This window comes from Bombus fervidus, chromosome 2 (genome assembly GCF_041682495.2).
Source record: "Bombus fervidus isolate BK054 chromosome 2, iyBomFerv1, whole genome shotgun sequence".
NCBI lineage: Eukaryota > Metazoa > Arthropoda > Insecta > Hymenoptera > Apidae > Bombus > Bombus fervidus.
Genome location: NC_091518.1, coordinates 13685611 through 13700071, shown reverse-complemented (window position 1 = coordinate 13700071; position 14461 = coordinate 13685611). Strand labels below are relative to the sequence as shown.

Below are 14461 nucleotides of genomic sequence, written 5' to 3'. Positions count from 1 at the left end.
ATATTTCGATCGTAACGTATCGGTAAACGTTCGCGTATTGCTTGCGCAAAGTCCTTGATTCCATAGAATTCTTGATAATTTCGTTTACATCGTCCAGGCGAAGGGGCGACGTTCAAGCGATGCAACAGACGCAATCTTTGCGCCCACGGAACCGATAAACGAAATAAAATATTGGAAAATCTCATGCATATCCTGTAACGTCGTGCAAACTTGATTGCGAGGGCGGAAGACTCAGTTTGGTTCACCGACTCCGAAACGAATCTAAACCTTTTCAGGAAGGTCTAACTTCGTTTCTTCAACTCCCGATCAAATTTTCGACCATCGATCGTCCCTTCCTAGAAATCAAATTCCTTTACGCATCCTGTAAATCTTCTACTTTCTACGATCGACCTTCCTCAACATGCTTCTCCGCAGAAATGATTTTCAATTGGACACAAGATCCATTAAAAAGGAGCGGTGAATTCTCGTAGCGATCGTACGACGAGAAAATGGCAGGGATGATCGTGGAAAAATTAGAAAATCGCGTGAGGTGGATTCACGAAAGTGGGAGAACACGGGCATTGCGAAAAGATGGGACGAATGACCAAGTAATTTCAGGAGAGAAAGAAAAATGGATGGTGAGAGACAGAGAAATGGCAGGGAAAGAGGATGAATGGAATGAAAATAGGGAAACTTGCGCTCGCGAAACTTTCTTCCAAAGTTCTCCTCCATAGTCGATGGTTGAAGTAAATGGTATTAGAGATGCTCGATACGGAATCATTATCGAAATCGTTCGAAATTATCACGCCATCGACGTCATGGCCATTCTAATTCGTTTACCTCGCGAATTCATTTTCCGGCTTTTCTTTTTTTTTTTTGTTGTTGTCTAATGTCTCGAACGAACGCAAACAAGAACAACCAGGTTTTCCACGATGATCCAGCTCAATAGCGAACGCGTTCTCACTCATTTTTGTCAACCCAAGTGCATATAAACGAGCGAATGATACGTTATCAACGCATACGCACGGTACCGAGACGTTCCGACTGATAAGATTAACCCAAAGCTAAGCAGTCGTTTCGTGTTTTGTTTATAGAATGGGAAACCACGCGAAACGCGATTGCGGGCTTCGTTTACTTTTATGATTTGTATTCGTTCCCGCATAACTGCATAATGTCACTTTCTATAGACCCGCGCATTTCTACTTTCACTTCTCTACGTATTTACAAGCGCGCGCGCGCGAACACAAGAGCAAGCACGAGCAAGCGTTACTCCAGTTTCGTCGCGAATTTCTCCGCTTGGTTTCCAGTCGTTCGCGACCGAAACGAAATCGCGGTTAATCGTCGATCCGACGTCGATTAAACGGCATCTCAAACGAATTTCACCGGTTTCTATTCTTAATTACCGAACAATAATATCGTTTCCCGTTCGATGGTTCACGTTTCGATTCTCGTGAAAGGCACTGCGAACACGACGCCCGATATACACGACTCGTAGTCAGAAATATCCAATACTTTTGAATCTCGTGGAATGCGAAGTTCTCGTTGAAGCTAAATATTCCTTTCAACCTTTTTCGACGGACTGGATAAACCGGTTGCTCTTTCGAGTGTGGAAGAAAGTTGCAAGTTACATGGATCCAGAACGAAACGTGGCGAGCTTATACGCGACGTTGTTTATTATGAATTTAAAAATAAAATAAATTACGAGCTATTAATTCAGAAAATTGGTCGAGTAATTCCGCTCGTTAATCATTATTATTCCCGGACAGAAATAAACGCACCGTTATCGTCGAAAATAAAACTTCTATTCTCGTTGCATCCATGTTTCCACGAACAAACGTGCGTGTAAAACCAATCGACCACTCGAGCCCATGCAGGGGAAAATTCTGCAATATCATTTAACTGCACACTCTGTCACCTTGCCCCTTATCTTTACTTCGCCATATGATCTTGCTTTAAGGACGAAGAATGCAAAACACTGTTTTGGCTTCATTCGTGGTCGACCTTGAATTGCCAATTGATTTTAAATATGCAACGAGCTCGAAAAACTACCAGAAAAACAGTGGCTGATCGAGTCACACAGCACGATGCGTGGAGATCGAGCGTGGGCGCCGTTTTTCCAGAGAACAACGTTTTCCAAGAGCGCGCATTCCATCGGTCATCAACTCGCCACGGTGACGATAGCACGACGTACCATGCAAATTAGTTGGCCTGCCAGCAGCCGGATAACGGTCGATTGTATGCAAATGTGATCGGATTCTGACAGCGACGCCCGATCGGATTCTCTTCGATCCGATCGTCGAACGAACTTGGCACCGGATGTCAGTCTCACCGATATTCGACTTACCGTCATCCAAACTCCGTTGGATTTTCGCGATTCTCGGCCTATTCCGCTCTTCGAACTTCGACTCACGGTTGACCGATGCTCGATTCACGTGCTCGACGAATGTTCGACAAGTGGCGGTCAACTCACTTCGAAACTCGTCGTTTCTCGATCAAGTTAAACTACGAAAGACTTGTGGCCGAGAGCGATTACGTAAATGATTATCCGAATGCTATTGAAAGACACGTAGAATTGTAGATATATAGAACGTTGCTGATGAAGTTTGATCGAGACCGTCAACGAGAATAGGAATGATAGAAATTGTCCAATATCGGATATCAGCATACTTTCCATAGACAATTCTACGAAAAGTTTAAAATAGAAAGTCTCCGATTTCTACGATAGAACAGGGACAGGAATTTGAAACAGTTGTTTCCAAGTATCGTGCTTTGCGCTACTGAACAAATCTGTTCTTCGGCGATAAAGCCGAATATTCTACACCATCCTATATTAAACGTCTAACGCGTAGGACATACGTACGTACATTCGACAATCTAGCAACGAAACCGCAATAGTTAGAAACGTCCTTGCTTTAGTAGTCGCCTACATGTTCTCGCTTGGCCACCTACTCGCAGCCAACTTTATTGTCTCTCAATGCTCTTTCAACCTTCTACGGTCTACGTCACCTACGGCTCTCGGTTGTTGCTTATACGCCCCCATGAGTGTCATTCTTTCTCTACTATTTTAACGACGATACGCACCACGCGTAAAAATGCATCAGGGGATCAGAAACGGCGAGGAAGAAAGCGAGAAAAACGCGGGAGGTCCGATAAAAGAGTGGAAGAGGGCGCGCATATCTCCGTCCTCGTTAGTCTATTTACATAATTGCGAGCTTACACAATTCTCTTGTCGTAACTCATTTTTCATGGCGTTTAGGGCAGGCATTACACGGCGACCGGTTGGCTAGATTATTTTATAATGGATGTCGCCGTGAACGCTACTCATGCTCCAAGACATGTTTGCGAGAGGCAAAATAGCACCGGAGGATTCACGGTGAAAATCTATGAAAATTACCCACTCTTTAGCCTTCGATCTAATTTTTCGCCTCGTTGGTTCCTATGCGCCAGTCGATTCCAAATTACCGTTTTCCGTGGAGAATTTAACGTTTGTTAGCGCACCGGTGTAGATGTTTACTCGTCGTCCCCTGGAGTAGGACGGTGGTCGAGAATCGAGGAGAAAACGGAGTGGAAATTGTTCGTCTACTTCTACTTTAAACTTTGGCTGAATGGGAATAGCGAAATGGGTTGAAAATTGAAACAGAAAATATTTACATTCATATCAAATTCCTTTGTTATTTGTTACTTGTTTACCGAATCATATTTGTACAGAGGAATGTCGGTAATTTGTCAATAAAATTGTTTCTTAACAGTGTCGTGTAGACAAACATCGGTAAACATTTACCCAGTTCTGTAATCTACCACCGATTCCATCCTTATCGGTTCCACGGTGAAATAATGGAACGTCGTTTATATATCAACAAAGCGTCAGCAGTTAGTTATGTCGGAGTTATCTCTTAAAATCAACGATCGATCTCATTAACGCATCGATATCCAATCGTATACGTCCGATCTATTCGTTTACCAGAGTTTTATAGAAGAAAGAGAAGTTGGTCGAATAAAATGACTCGGAAGGTCCACCGAGAAGAGTTTCAGTGGCAGACGTTTCTCGCGGTGTCAGCGATCGATACATCGTAAAAGGAGAGCAAGTAAGTGGAAGAGTCGAGTTTCAGAGAATTAATCGCGGCTGAAAAGTTCCAGCGTGGTTGTTTGCAGATTTTCCGGGCGTGCTAACGAGCCGCAAACTCGGCCCTGAAATTAAACGAGTCGAATCTCCGAATGGCCGGCTGGAACGAGCCAATAGCGCGAACGATCGACCTGTCTGTCGATCCTCGGCAACCCGCAAACGCTGCTCTGTAAAAACAATTGCGGAAATTTACGGCTAGTAACTTTTACGCGTACGCGCGTTTCCCGCTTTTCGAGTCTTCGATGTTGTTGTTTTGCTGCTAAGATCGAGGTCTCGATTAATTGGTAAAAGAAGAAAGGAAATTTAATAACATTTGAATATTCGAATGATGGAATTCTGTAGGTTCTGTGAATATTTCGAGTCGAAGAACGCGATGTTCGGTTACAGAAATCGCGCGTGCGTTTCAAGTTAATTTGCCGATTTAACAGTCGCGCTATCACGCTACTTGTTGCGATCCGGAATTCCAGTTGAACGTTATGTAATAAGCGTCAATCGGTTCTGCTTTTCTGGATATCATTATGCAGGAATGTTGCATAGCAGAAGCATGACCAACTTCGGCCCCGGAATACGTTTGCATAAATTATCGTGGAATTCGTTACTAATTAATTCTTTGAAATCGTTCATACATAATAGATTTCTCTCTAGCCGAAGTCTCGAAATGTCGCTCGATCGTTTATAATAGAACTTCTGGAAGATTTTCCAACTGAAAGCCGTACAAAGGTCTGCGTCATATTCCATCGATTGTTACTTATGGTGGTTCGTTCGTTGATTATACTAATCCTGCACACCCGACGACAACTGTCACCGATGGAGAAATATCATTCTGGGATCATCGGCTTGACGTCCTACTGGAAAATTCTGTAATCCAGATGTTAATCGAAAGGAATCATAAGTAATTAAGTTCCGTTGACGTTCGTCGTTGATCGCGTCACGAATCCTCGGACATTATTTCGATGACGCGTGAATTGCAAATCAGGCTACGAACGTCTTGAATATTTTCAAGCATATTTTAATAATGATGTCGGAAATATCGGCCGGTTCTGAAACAAAGAATCCTACTGCGTCTCTAGACCTGCTAATCGAAACAAAAATATGCGACTTTAGGTACTTTCATGCGCAAAACAGACGCGTCTTATCGATATAAATAGAGTCGATAAGATCGATCGTATCGCGACATGAATTATATCGGCATGATAAATCGAGTCAATAGAGATCAGGTGAAAAAGTATGGAATCCACGCGAAACATCATCGATATGAAACATAGGGTCAAAGCTGAGAGACAGAAGAAAGAAGAAGGGTCTCAGTAGTTGACTCAGTGGTCAAAATATTTGCGCGAATATTTGCGTAGCACGCGTCACGATCAAAACACTTTAATCTCGCGTTTTATACGGTGCTTTCTAACTGGCTGGTATCGGGCAAAGTGCACCGGTGGTCGTCGAACAATAAAGATCTTATCGCGCTGATCCCGACACGTCACTTTTCATGACGATCATGGCCAGCGATATCTCGCGGCGATAGCTGCTTTGTTGGTCTATTAGTTGATGTATTATCGAGAGGCACGAGCACGAACGGCTTCAACGAAATTAATTTCCCGAGCGATTTTGCACGATAATTGCCGCTCGACGATGAGCGTTTGTCATCAACGTTTGCCATGACGTTCGCTCTCTACCGATAGCTGTAGCGCGGAGTATCAGCAAAGTCGTAACTAGGAGATCACTATGTTCGCTTTATCTATACGCATAGCGACGAAATTACTACGTTAAATTACGATGACTGGCAGAAAAGCAGATTGAAATCGTCGTGAGATTCGAGATTGAGATTGTTGTCGTACGCTTTCAAAGAAATTACCTTGGAACGCGATAAACCAATGCTCTGGATCAAATCTTAGTCATGATTGTGCAACAGTATATAAATTTCTCTAGTCTATGAGCTATAAATAAAAATACTTGACTGTAGATAATTTTTCAGGGACTTGTCAAAAGTTCCAGAGTCATTCTACTAAACGCTAGTAACCACAATCTGCGATTAACACTTAGGTATCAACAAGCACACGATACGACATGCACACGAGGAACGTGCAACGCGTTCCATGTAGAATCAAAATCAGGAGTTGAACATGCAACGCAGATGATTTGTCTACGAGATTACGATTCAGCGTACTCTGAAATTCATTGATTGGAAATACCGTATTGTAATCGTCAATAAATCGACTGGAACCGGTTTCGTTGTTGGATGATTTATCATCGAAATAATCGTTAGATTTCTGTTAATTTTCACTTCTCTTCTTCCTATGTTTTCATACATTTCTGACAATTTTCCTGTTGTATCGAAGATCAATCCTCGACCGTGACGTTGATAAGCCCACTGGCACAACATTTTTTAGTCCGAAAACAACTCGATCGTCGCAACAAATTTAGATCATGAGTCTCCTTCCAAATATTCGCTTCTAATCTGAAACTCTCGATTGCTTTCGTTCTTGCGCGGTGACTGGTCGATTTATCAGCCGGGCTAATACCTCCAATTACCAGAACGACGAATGTCGAAAAAGCGATTAGCTCGAATCGAGAAATGCTCGCGGTTACATCATCGCCAAACTCTCGCGTTGTTGTTCTTCACGTGACAACGCCTTTTTCATCCTCCGCGATTTCTTCTCCCCTTCTTTTTATTTTCTCCCACCGTTTCGTTTCGACTTCATCATTTCTTCAAAGTGTAATTCATTTCTCAAAGGAGAACGGTTTTTCTGGTTCCAGAAGATGGCGAATTACGCACGCGTTTTACGCTCTGACCATTGCAATTATGTACCTCGTTTATATTACGACTAATTAATTACGTAATTATTCATAAGCAAGATGCTAGTGATAAATAATATATCTACAGTTATTGCTGCATCATTCGCATTGTTACCGTAGAAGAAATATACATAACGGCGGCCGCAACGAACAAAGGACGGATCGAAAAGAGCGTGATTTACGTTTGACCGCGGATCGCGGTTTCGCAAGAATCATCGTAAATTATTCCGCCAGAGGGGAAAAAGCACTTCGTGTAATTACGTCTATAAATATACAAGAATTATCTGCCTCTCCGTTTGCATAATTTCTGCGTTTACAATTTTGTCGCGCGATCGGATATATGTACACACGGATCGGACATCTGCGTTCCCTCCTTTTTCCTCGCTCTTCAAATATCCTGGCGAATAAACATCGGAGATCTCGCGCAGCAGATAATGAAAGCTAATAACGAGGAAATTTACGACGCGATCGAACATCGTCGACGAGAATCGCCAGAAATTCTGCTCCTTGGACGCTTCCTCGAAAGTAATCGATGTCATATGAATTATTTACGACTCGAAACGTCGATTACCGCAATCGTGTTAAAAATAAGAGACACTTGATATCTCTATCTACGAATCTATCTACAAATTAGCTGTGATTCGAGAAATCAATATCTCTGGATTACCGAATTCCCCGTACTACGACGAATGTGAGAAACACGTAAATTTATAGCTTCCTTTCTGACTTTATTTTCCACCTCTTTATCCTCGATCACCACGAATTTCTGTATCCTTCGGTGCAACCCCGTAAAAAGATATTCGAAGGGTGTGCTACAAGCGAAGCGAACATGCGATTTCAAGAAAATTTTACCAACAGACCGAACAGATAGCCAGCCACGGTAAAAAGCAAGACTCCGTGCGAGGCGGTAGGACGGCCGATGGGCTTGAAATATTTTTCGGTCACGGCGGTCGACGCAACAGGTGCACACCCGCTTCTGGCCTCCATTAAAGTGTTTACACGGAGACAAGAACTTTGAACTGTCCGGTTTAATCTCTTAAGCGCTTCCCGGACACCGGCCGCGGCCAGAGGGGAGAAAGCGGATCCCAATGGAGGATACCAATTATCGGGGAATATTTATGAATTACGTCATCGATGGCTTTCCAACCATGTGATGTATCGTTCCGATGACTCTCAGTCAACGATCCCGTCAAAGATCACGTTCTATCCGGAAAAACTGGTAGAAAAAAACACGACGCGTTGTCTTTTAACATTCCTCCAGTTCTCTGAACTTAAATCTCTCGATTCGTTCGTATTTTTCCTCATTTCCTTTTCCTTGTTTTCTATATTTTTTTTACATCTGCTCTAACGGTTCCTCTTCGTCTTTTTTTAACGTACTCGTACACGGATGTTTGTTTTCGCGACCGGGCCACGAATCGAGCAAAAATCTCGGCTTTCTATTTTTGGCACACCATCCGTGACCCCTTCTGTCGTGTTTTCACCTCGTCTGGTCGTTTACGGAATATTCCTGAATATCGGTTACGCTGTAACGCGTTCATTTCTGGATATTTTGACGCGCTTAAGTGTGTCTAAAATATTTGGGTATACTTTAAGCGGACCGATAGCTGGCTTGTCAAAAATGTTTAACCAGGCATTTGCGTCTGTCGACATTGCCTCCTGTTTGAATAGCATGCCCGTCGGTATTTAAACTTATCTCCGTCTCGTTCGGCCAGTTAAATATTTTTCAATCTTCGCCCTGCGTATGACTGGCCGATAATCGGGCCAACTACGATAAAATTTTCTGCCTTATCGCCCGAAATATTTCCGCCCCTTTTTCGTTTACTGTCGAAAATGGGCGGTGTAATTTAAATGCGTCGCTCGTACATCATCCCTAAAAGCTCTAGCAAAATTATAAGTTTCAAATAATATCTTCTCTATTAAGTATTTCCACCGGTTTCTCCTTTTGTTTCGTTAAAGACTTTTCCTCGCGCTAATAATCGACGTTTGTTTCATTCGCCAAGGTGAAAGCAACATTGTCTCTGCAACTCGTTTGAACTTAGTGTTCCAAAGTTCCAAACGCGTTTCATCTCGCGTTTCTCCGAAGTGTCTTTACCGACGTGCGTCATTGCTGCAAACAGAGGATGGAAAACAACATGTTTGGCCTTCATTGTTCTGGCGTTTTACAAAGAACCAGTCGAAAATAAACTTTGTCCGCCTTGAAGTATTAATACTGGCAAAAACTGTCATTAGCATATGCTATATTAATCGCTGTTAAAATAAATCCATGTACTTTTGAACTCTACCTATCCGAAAACATAATAAGACAATGATCAGCGGTACTCGATCAACCTCAGTCCTTCGATCCTAAACGTTGCTCCACAATTTACTTCAAACAGTAGGTAGACATTTTTATTTCGATTTAAGAATCGAGAATGCTAAACGTATCCGCAGAATCTTCGGCCCCAGGATTTTTTTTTCTCGACATGAAGTTGATCCAAGGCGGACTAGTGCGAGCAGTTGGTTATCGATCACGCGACACGCGTCAGTCTAGACAGATTGACACGGTAACCTATCGGTTAGCCAATAATACTGAAACCTTAGCGGGTCGCGACGACATGTTCCGCAGCCTGTAGTACACCTCAGCTATGCTAAGTTGCGTGAACAACCAATCTGTCAAGCCAATGCTGAATTTCCGGCAATAATGGGGAAGCCTTACTCGTAGTTCCTTCGCCATCAAAGGAGGGATACTGTTAGACACCGCAGCGATTCGTTCGTTGTGGCGAATAATTTGACGGATCGTTTTCGCGCGGCGAAACGTCACGCGAGGGCAGTTTTCGTCGAAATAGATTCGACGATTGCGGAAAATAATTTACGGCACAGAAACTGCTCACTATGGCGATGATGGATACGTAAGTCGGTCTGAACGTGGTCTGTTGCAATTTTTTCGTTGATTATTCGGGGTGGGTGTGTAACGAGAAATAGGGGTTGGCTGCGTAATTGCATTTACTCGGAAATAAGACGAGTGTTTTTGTAAAGCGTAGCGATTGTAAATGAATGAGCATCGTTCTTCTATCGTTGTTTCGCGACTTTGTTGTCTTTGTATAACGATAACATATAATCAAATACTTTTTGCGACAGCTTTCAGTTGAAGTGCGACTCGTGACAACAAAGTTGGCCCTCCGAGGAACGTTGGTACATCGAATCTTGGAAATGAAATTGCGTGAGTTGATTAATTTCGATCTCGTACTTGGTGTACTAACAATTCGTCACTTTCGTCAGAACCTTTCACAAGCCTCTCTGTCGAATTATTATTTATATTTATCTGCATAGGTTCTTTCAAAAATTGACTAACATTCAAACTAACAAATCATCCATTGAAACGACAAATTATTGAACCATGGAATTTCCATTAGCAGATCGGAAATTAATTTTGTCAAATTTGTTTCGGATAATTTCTAAATGTCTGGATAAAAATAGTCTATCGCTTTTTTCCCCCTTTACCTATCAAAACGTGTCTGTTCAGATAGAAGCTGATCCTGACCAACACGCAGAAAGCCGCTGCCCGTTCTGGTCTTCGCTGGAAATCACAGCGGTCGTTGTCTCGTAGATCCACGCTCTCTTTGCTCTTTGCTCGTGGTCCGATGCTGAAATTCGAGTGCCTCCGGCTGCCGCGGTTCATTCATCATCCCGCGCAACGGAATCCACATAAGTGGAACACCTTTCATCCATCACGTCTCCGCCGCCGTGCCGGCCTCCGAGCACGGCCAGACGGCTTCATCCGATTATCCGGATCCGCGGGCCTCGATCTTTATTTCGACCGTGTCCGCTTTCTCCACCGCGCGCGCACGTGCGTTGTTAGCCCCTTCCAGAGATGTTTACATGTATTCGCTAAGGTTCCCTAGAATCTACCGCATAGATCATCCGGTTCTTCGTAGGATGGTTTCATTAGCAGCCAAGATTAGTAGAGAATTCATCGAACCTTTTCGTTCGTCGTTAAGCTTGTGTTTAATTTTTTCTAGTATTTGATGTGTATCAAGGTTGATTTATTATCGCGACGCTTCTAGAATGTTTTGTGTTTGTTGCGAATTTTAATGAACCGTATGGTAATTAAGGTATCCATTCTTATTTTCTTTCTTCGGTTGCTTTGGATAGCGAGTAGTTTTAACGAGGTCGATTCTTTTGCGCGTTTTCTGCATTTTTATCGTGGCCTGATATTTTCTGGTGCAACGTCGTTACCGAAGTTCTGTTCTACCGCTGGCCAATACCGCGGCTCGAAGTGCCGTTGATGAGTTGCAAAATTGTTTTATCCGTAGAACCGAAGTCGACTTCAATAACGTGTAGCAGCTCTCCGCTTTCGTTTCTAGTAGAATTTGTTTTCGATAAGATTGATTTATCGTCCGCGATTCTTGCCATTGTTTCAGCTTTCGCTCGGGAAGATTGATAGTTTTCGAAGAAATGGCTGCAACTTCTTCTTCCACCGATGTACACTAGACGTTTTTCGTTGTAACATTAAAGTAACAATGCTTCTGCAGAATCATTAAAAATGCAAAGGAACGAACGAGTCTTCCACGAGTCGTTTGTCATCCGGCAAATTGCAACCGTTGAAAAATTCGCCGCCGTGGCGCCCGCGTTTGCAACTCGTAAAATAAACACCTATTTTCTCCGCTCGAGGACGAATAAATCTATCGACGGAGCCGATCATCGGATAAAGCCGGCAGCGATAATTAATTTTCTTGCAATCGGATCCTCGACACGTTCGCAACCCGCTTCTCTACCGTAGAATTATTTGCATAAGTGAAACCAGTTGCGAAAGATAACGCGCAAGGGTACATCTAGGAATCGGTGTCCGTGTCGCATTCGAGGAACACGCCAGGCCTCGTTTCAAACTTCTTTCACGACAATGGCTGACGAATAGAGTCTCGTAAACATAGTTTCGTAAATAGGGATAAGCGATTCATCTATCGTTCTTCAGATTCGAAAAAAATTAAAACCATAACGCGTAGAATCAAACGTACGATAAACACTTATTGTTCAAGTTATATAGTACCACGCCAGAATAATTTACTTATAATTCTCAATGAGAATTGATTGTAAAATTTTTCCAAATAAAAAAAAAAAAAAAATAAGTAACGCGTGATCTGAGACAAAGAATTAACGAGATACTTCAAATTTTTCTTTTTTGAATACGAAAGTTTCTCGAGCTCTCGCCTACAGAATAAGTAAATTCATCTCTGTCGTTTAATGTACCGTGATAACACTGTAATTAGATTTCTAAGAATTACGTCATCAGCTCGTAGCCTTAAAAGTTATATGTTTGGAATGTAAAGAGGGTCAAGCAGTGAAAACACAGACGTGGAGAGTAAGCAAACGAGGAAGTTTCGGATATACACCGAACCGAGGTCGGGAAGGTGTCTAAAATCAGAGGAAAACGCGCACAGTTGTGTTTTCTTTCCGCGAATTCGTGTTCCCCGAAAGCGGAGCGATCTTTTACAACGAGGCCAAGACTTTAGAGTGGCGTTCATCGAGAGCCACTCGATTTACGCAATCTCGCGTCCAACAAACGAGCGGCCAATTTTTTCCGGGAAACTATTCGCGCGGTGATTTACGAAAGCCACACGGCGGGCGGTTAAACGCGCGCGGCCACATCGTTTGCCGATGCAAATCAATTTTTAGACGCGGCCACATTTACCGCGTCGCAAAAGCGGCAGTTGTTCCTTGAAAAAATCTTGTTTTTTCCGTGGAATTGTAGCTACGGATGAAATGAAATCTCTTGAAATCTTTTGAAAATTATATCCAGAAAAACGGAAGAAATAAATACCGATCTCTAACAGAAAAACGTTTTGTAAATCGCTCCAACGCCTTATTTTCTTTCTCCACGCTTACACCATTGAGTCATTGACACGTTATTCAAGAAGTTTCGGACCATTTCAACGAAGCTGGGAACGATTTCGTGCCGATTTGTCCAAGCCGTTCCTGCTCGAGATCCACGAACCGGTCCGCGAAATCGGTTCCCGAAATCCTAGCGTTCCGCGAACCACCGTAAATCCGTTTATTGCGCGTTGCCTCGCCTTATTATCTGCCCACACAGCCGCACCGAAAATACATTCCAGGCCATTCCTTACCACTTTGAATCGCGTTCAGTTGCGTCGAATTGCGCCGCGCTTGCGTCCGCCGCGATCCTTATTTGCACGCACTCACGGATCCTCCGCGGGTGTCTAGTTGCGACTCGATGGAACACGACTAAACCCTTTGCCGAAGGAATAGATATTTACAGTGTAGACTACTATGATCAGGGCAAAAGCAAATTTTGATCATTTTCTATTGTCTCGAAACGGTAGCACGTCACAAATCCCACTACTTCAATTTCTATGATAACTTTATTTAATAAGACTTCTACTACATTTACGCACGATAAGATAGGAATGTTTGGAAGTGATGGACTTAGGTTAAGACCCTTGATTTTAGCCTACTGTATTTGTTAAGTTATTTGGTATTGGAGATCCCAGTTAAAATATGCCCGTTCTACCATTCATACTTAAATTTACCGCTATGGTCTCTTCGAAGCTATAATGAAATTTTCTTAAACGAAAGGTAAGTTTCACCATCTCTCGCTTAAACCACAATCATAAACCACAGCGTAAGTTCATCGACTAACTCCAAATAAACAGAATTCGTTCACGCTTCTCAATCAGAATCTCTGTTCGATTTTCTTTCAATTTCCTTTCCTTTCTTTCCTAACACAGTAATATCTAATTTACCACTTTCTTCTGTTCTTCCTTTCAGGATTCCGACGCGGACAGCGATTCTAGCGTTGCATGTAATTCCGTAATCGTAAGTAAAGCCCAGTCTACTTTATTTCCGTGTTGTCCCTTCCGAGGTAAATATCGAACGTTTCCCCGAGGATCGGTTCGGAAAAACGTGCTAGACAAAAGAGCGAACGCGAGAAAACTAGTCACGTTTGTTCGAACACTGTATAGGGTTTACTTATTTACTTTTATCGTACGGTCGTGTGCGTTGATATTGAAAAACGTGGCTTCTCGAAAGCCGCAAAATGAACGCACGTGTCGCCAAGAGGACGAATTCCGAGGTATCACCTTTATCCTTTATCTTGTCCTCCAAGATTTCACTAAGGATTTTTGCAAATTCTACAAACTCTACTAGCTTATTGCACGAGGCGACGGCAATAAGGTGTCTTCTTATACGAACATAAAATAAAAAATTAATAGCACCTTATAGAGAAAGAATTCGAGAATTTCTATCACATAAATTATTTTTTAATGTATTTATCACGCATCGGTGATTTTGTTCTCTACTTTTTTCTTAATTATAGCGAACACGCGACAAAGAGCAGGCCTCTCGATAACCTACATATTTGAAACAGTTAGAAACATAAAAGTCAGAAGATCGTTTGTTTTTTCTCGTTTAGTGACTAAAGTTTAGTCTGACGGAAGACCGACGTTGTAATCGTAATTTTCCAACATCACAGCAGCGGTAGTTATTTTAAATTGTTCCTATTATTACCGAGTAAATATTATTCCACTGTTTTCTCTAATTATAGCGAACGAATAATTAAACTCGATAAGCCGTGTT

General features: G+C 42.5%; 1 protein-coding gene across 2 annotated transcripts in view; it reads left to right on the top strand.

Annotated features, from left to right (window-relative positions):
- Pdk1 (Phosphoinositide-dependent kinase 1) overlaps window positions 1-14461 on the top strand; it is a 407223-nt gene that overhangs the window by 259914 nt on the left and 132848 nt on the right. Inside the window, exon 4 of one of the 2 annotated variants that reach the window (XM_072022061.1) lies at window positions 13655-13702. The exons of the other annotated variant lie outside the window; for it this stretch is intronic. Coding sequence (XP_071878162.1) covers window positions 13655-13702 — 48 coding nt within the window. The remainder of the gene's footprint in view (window positions 1-13654; window positions 13703-14461) is intronic. 2 annotated transcript variants of the gene reach the window in all.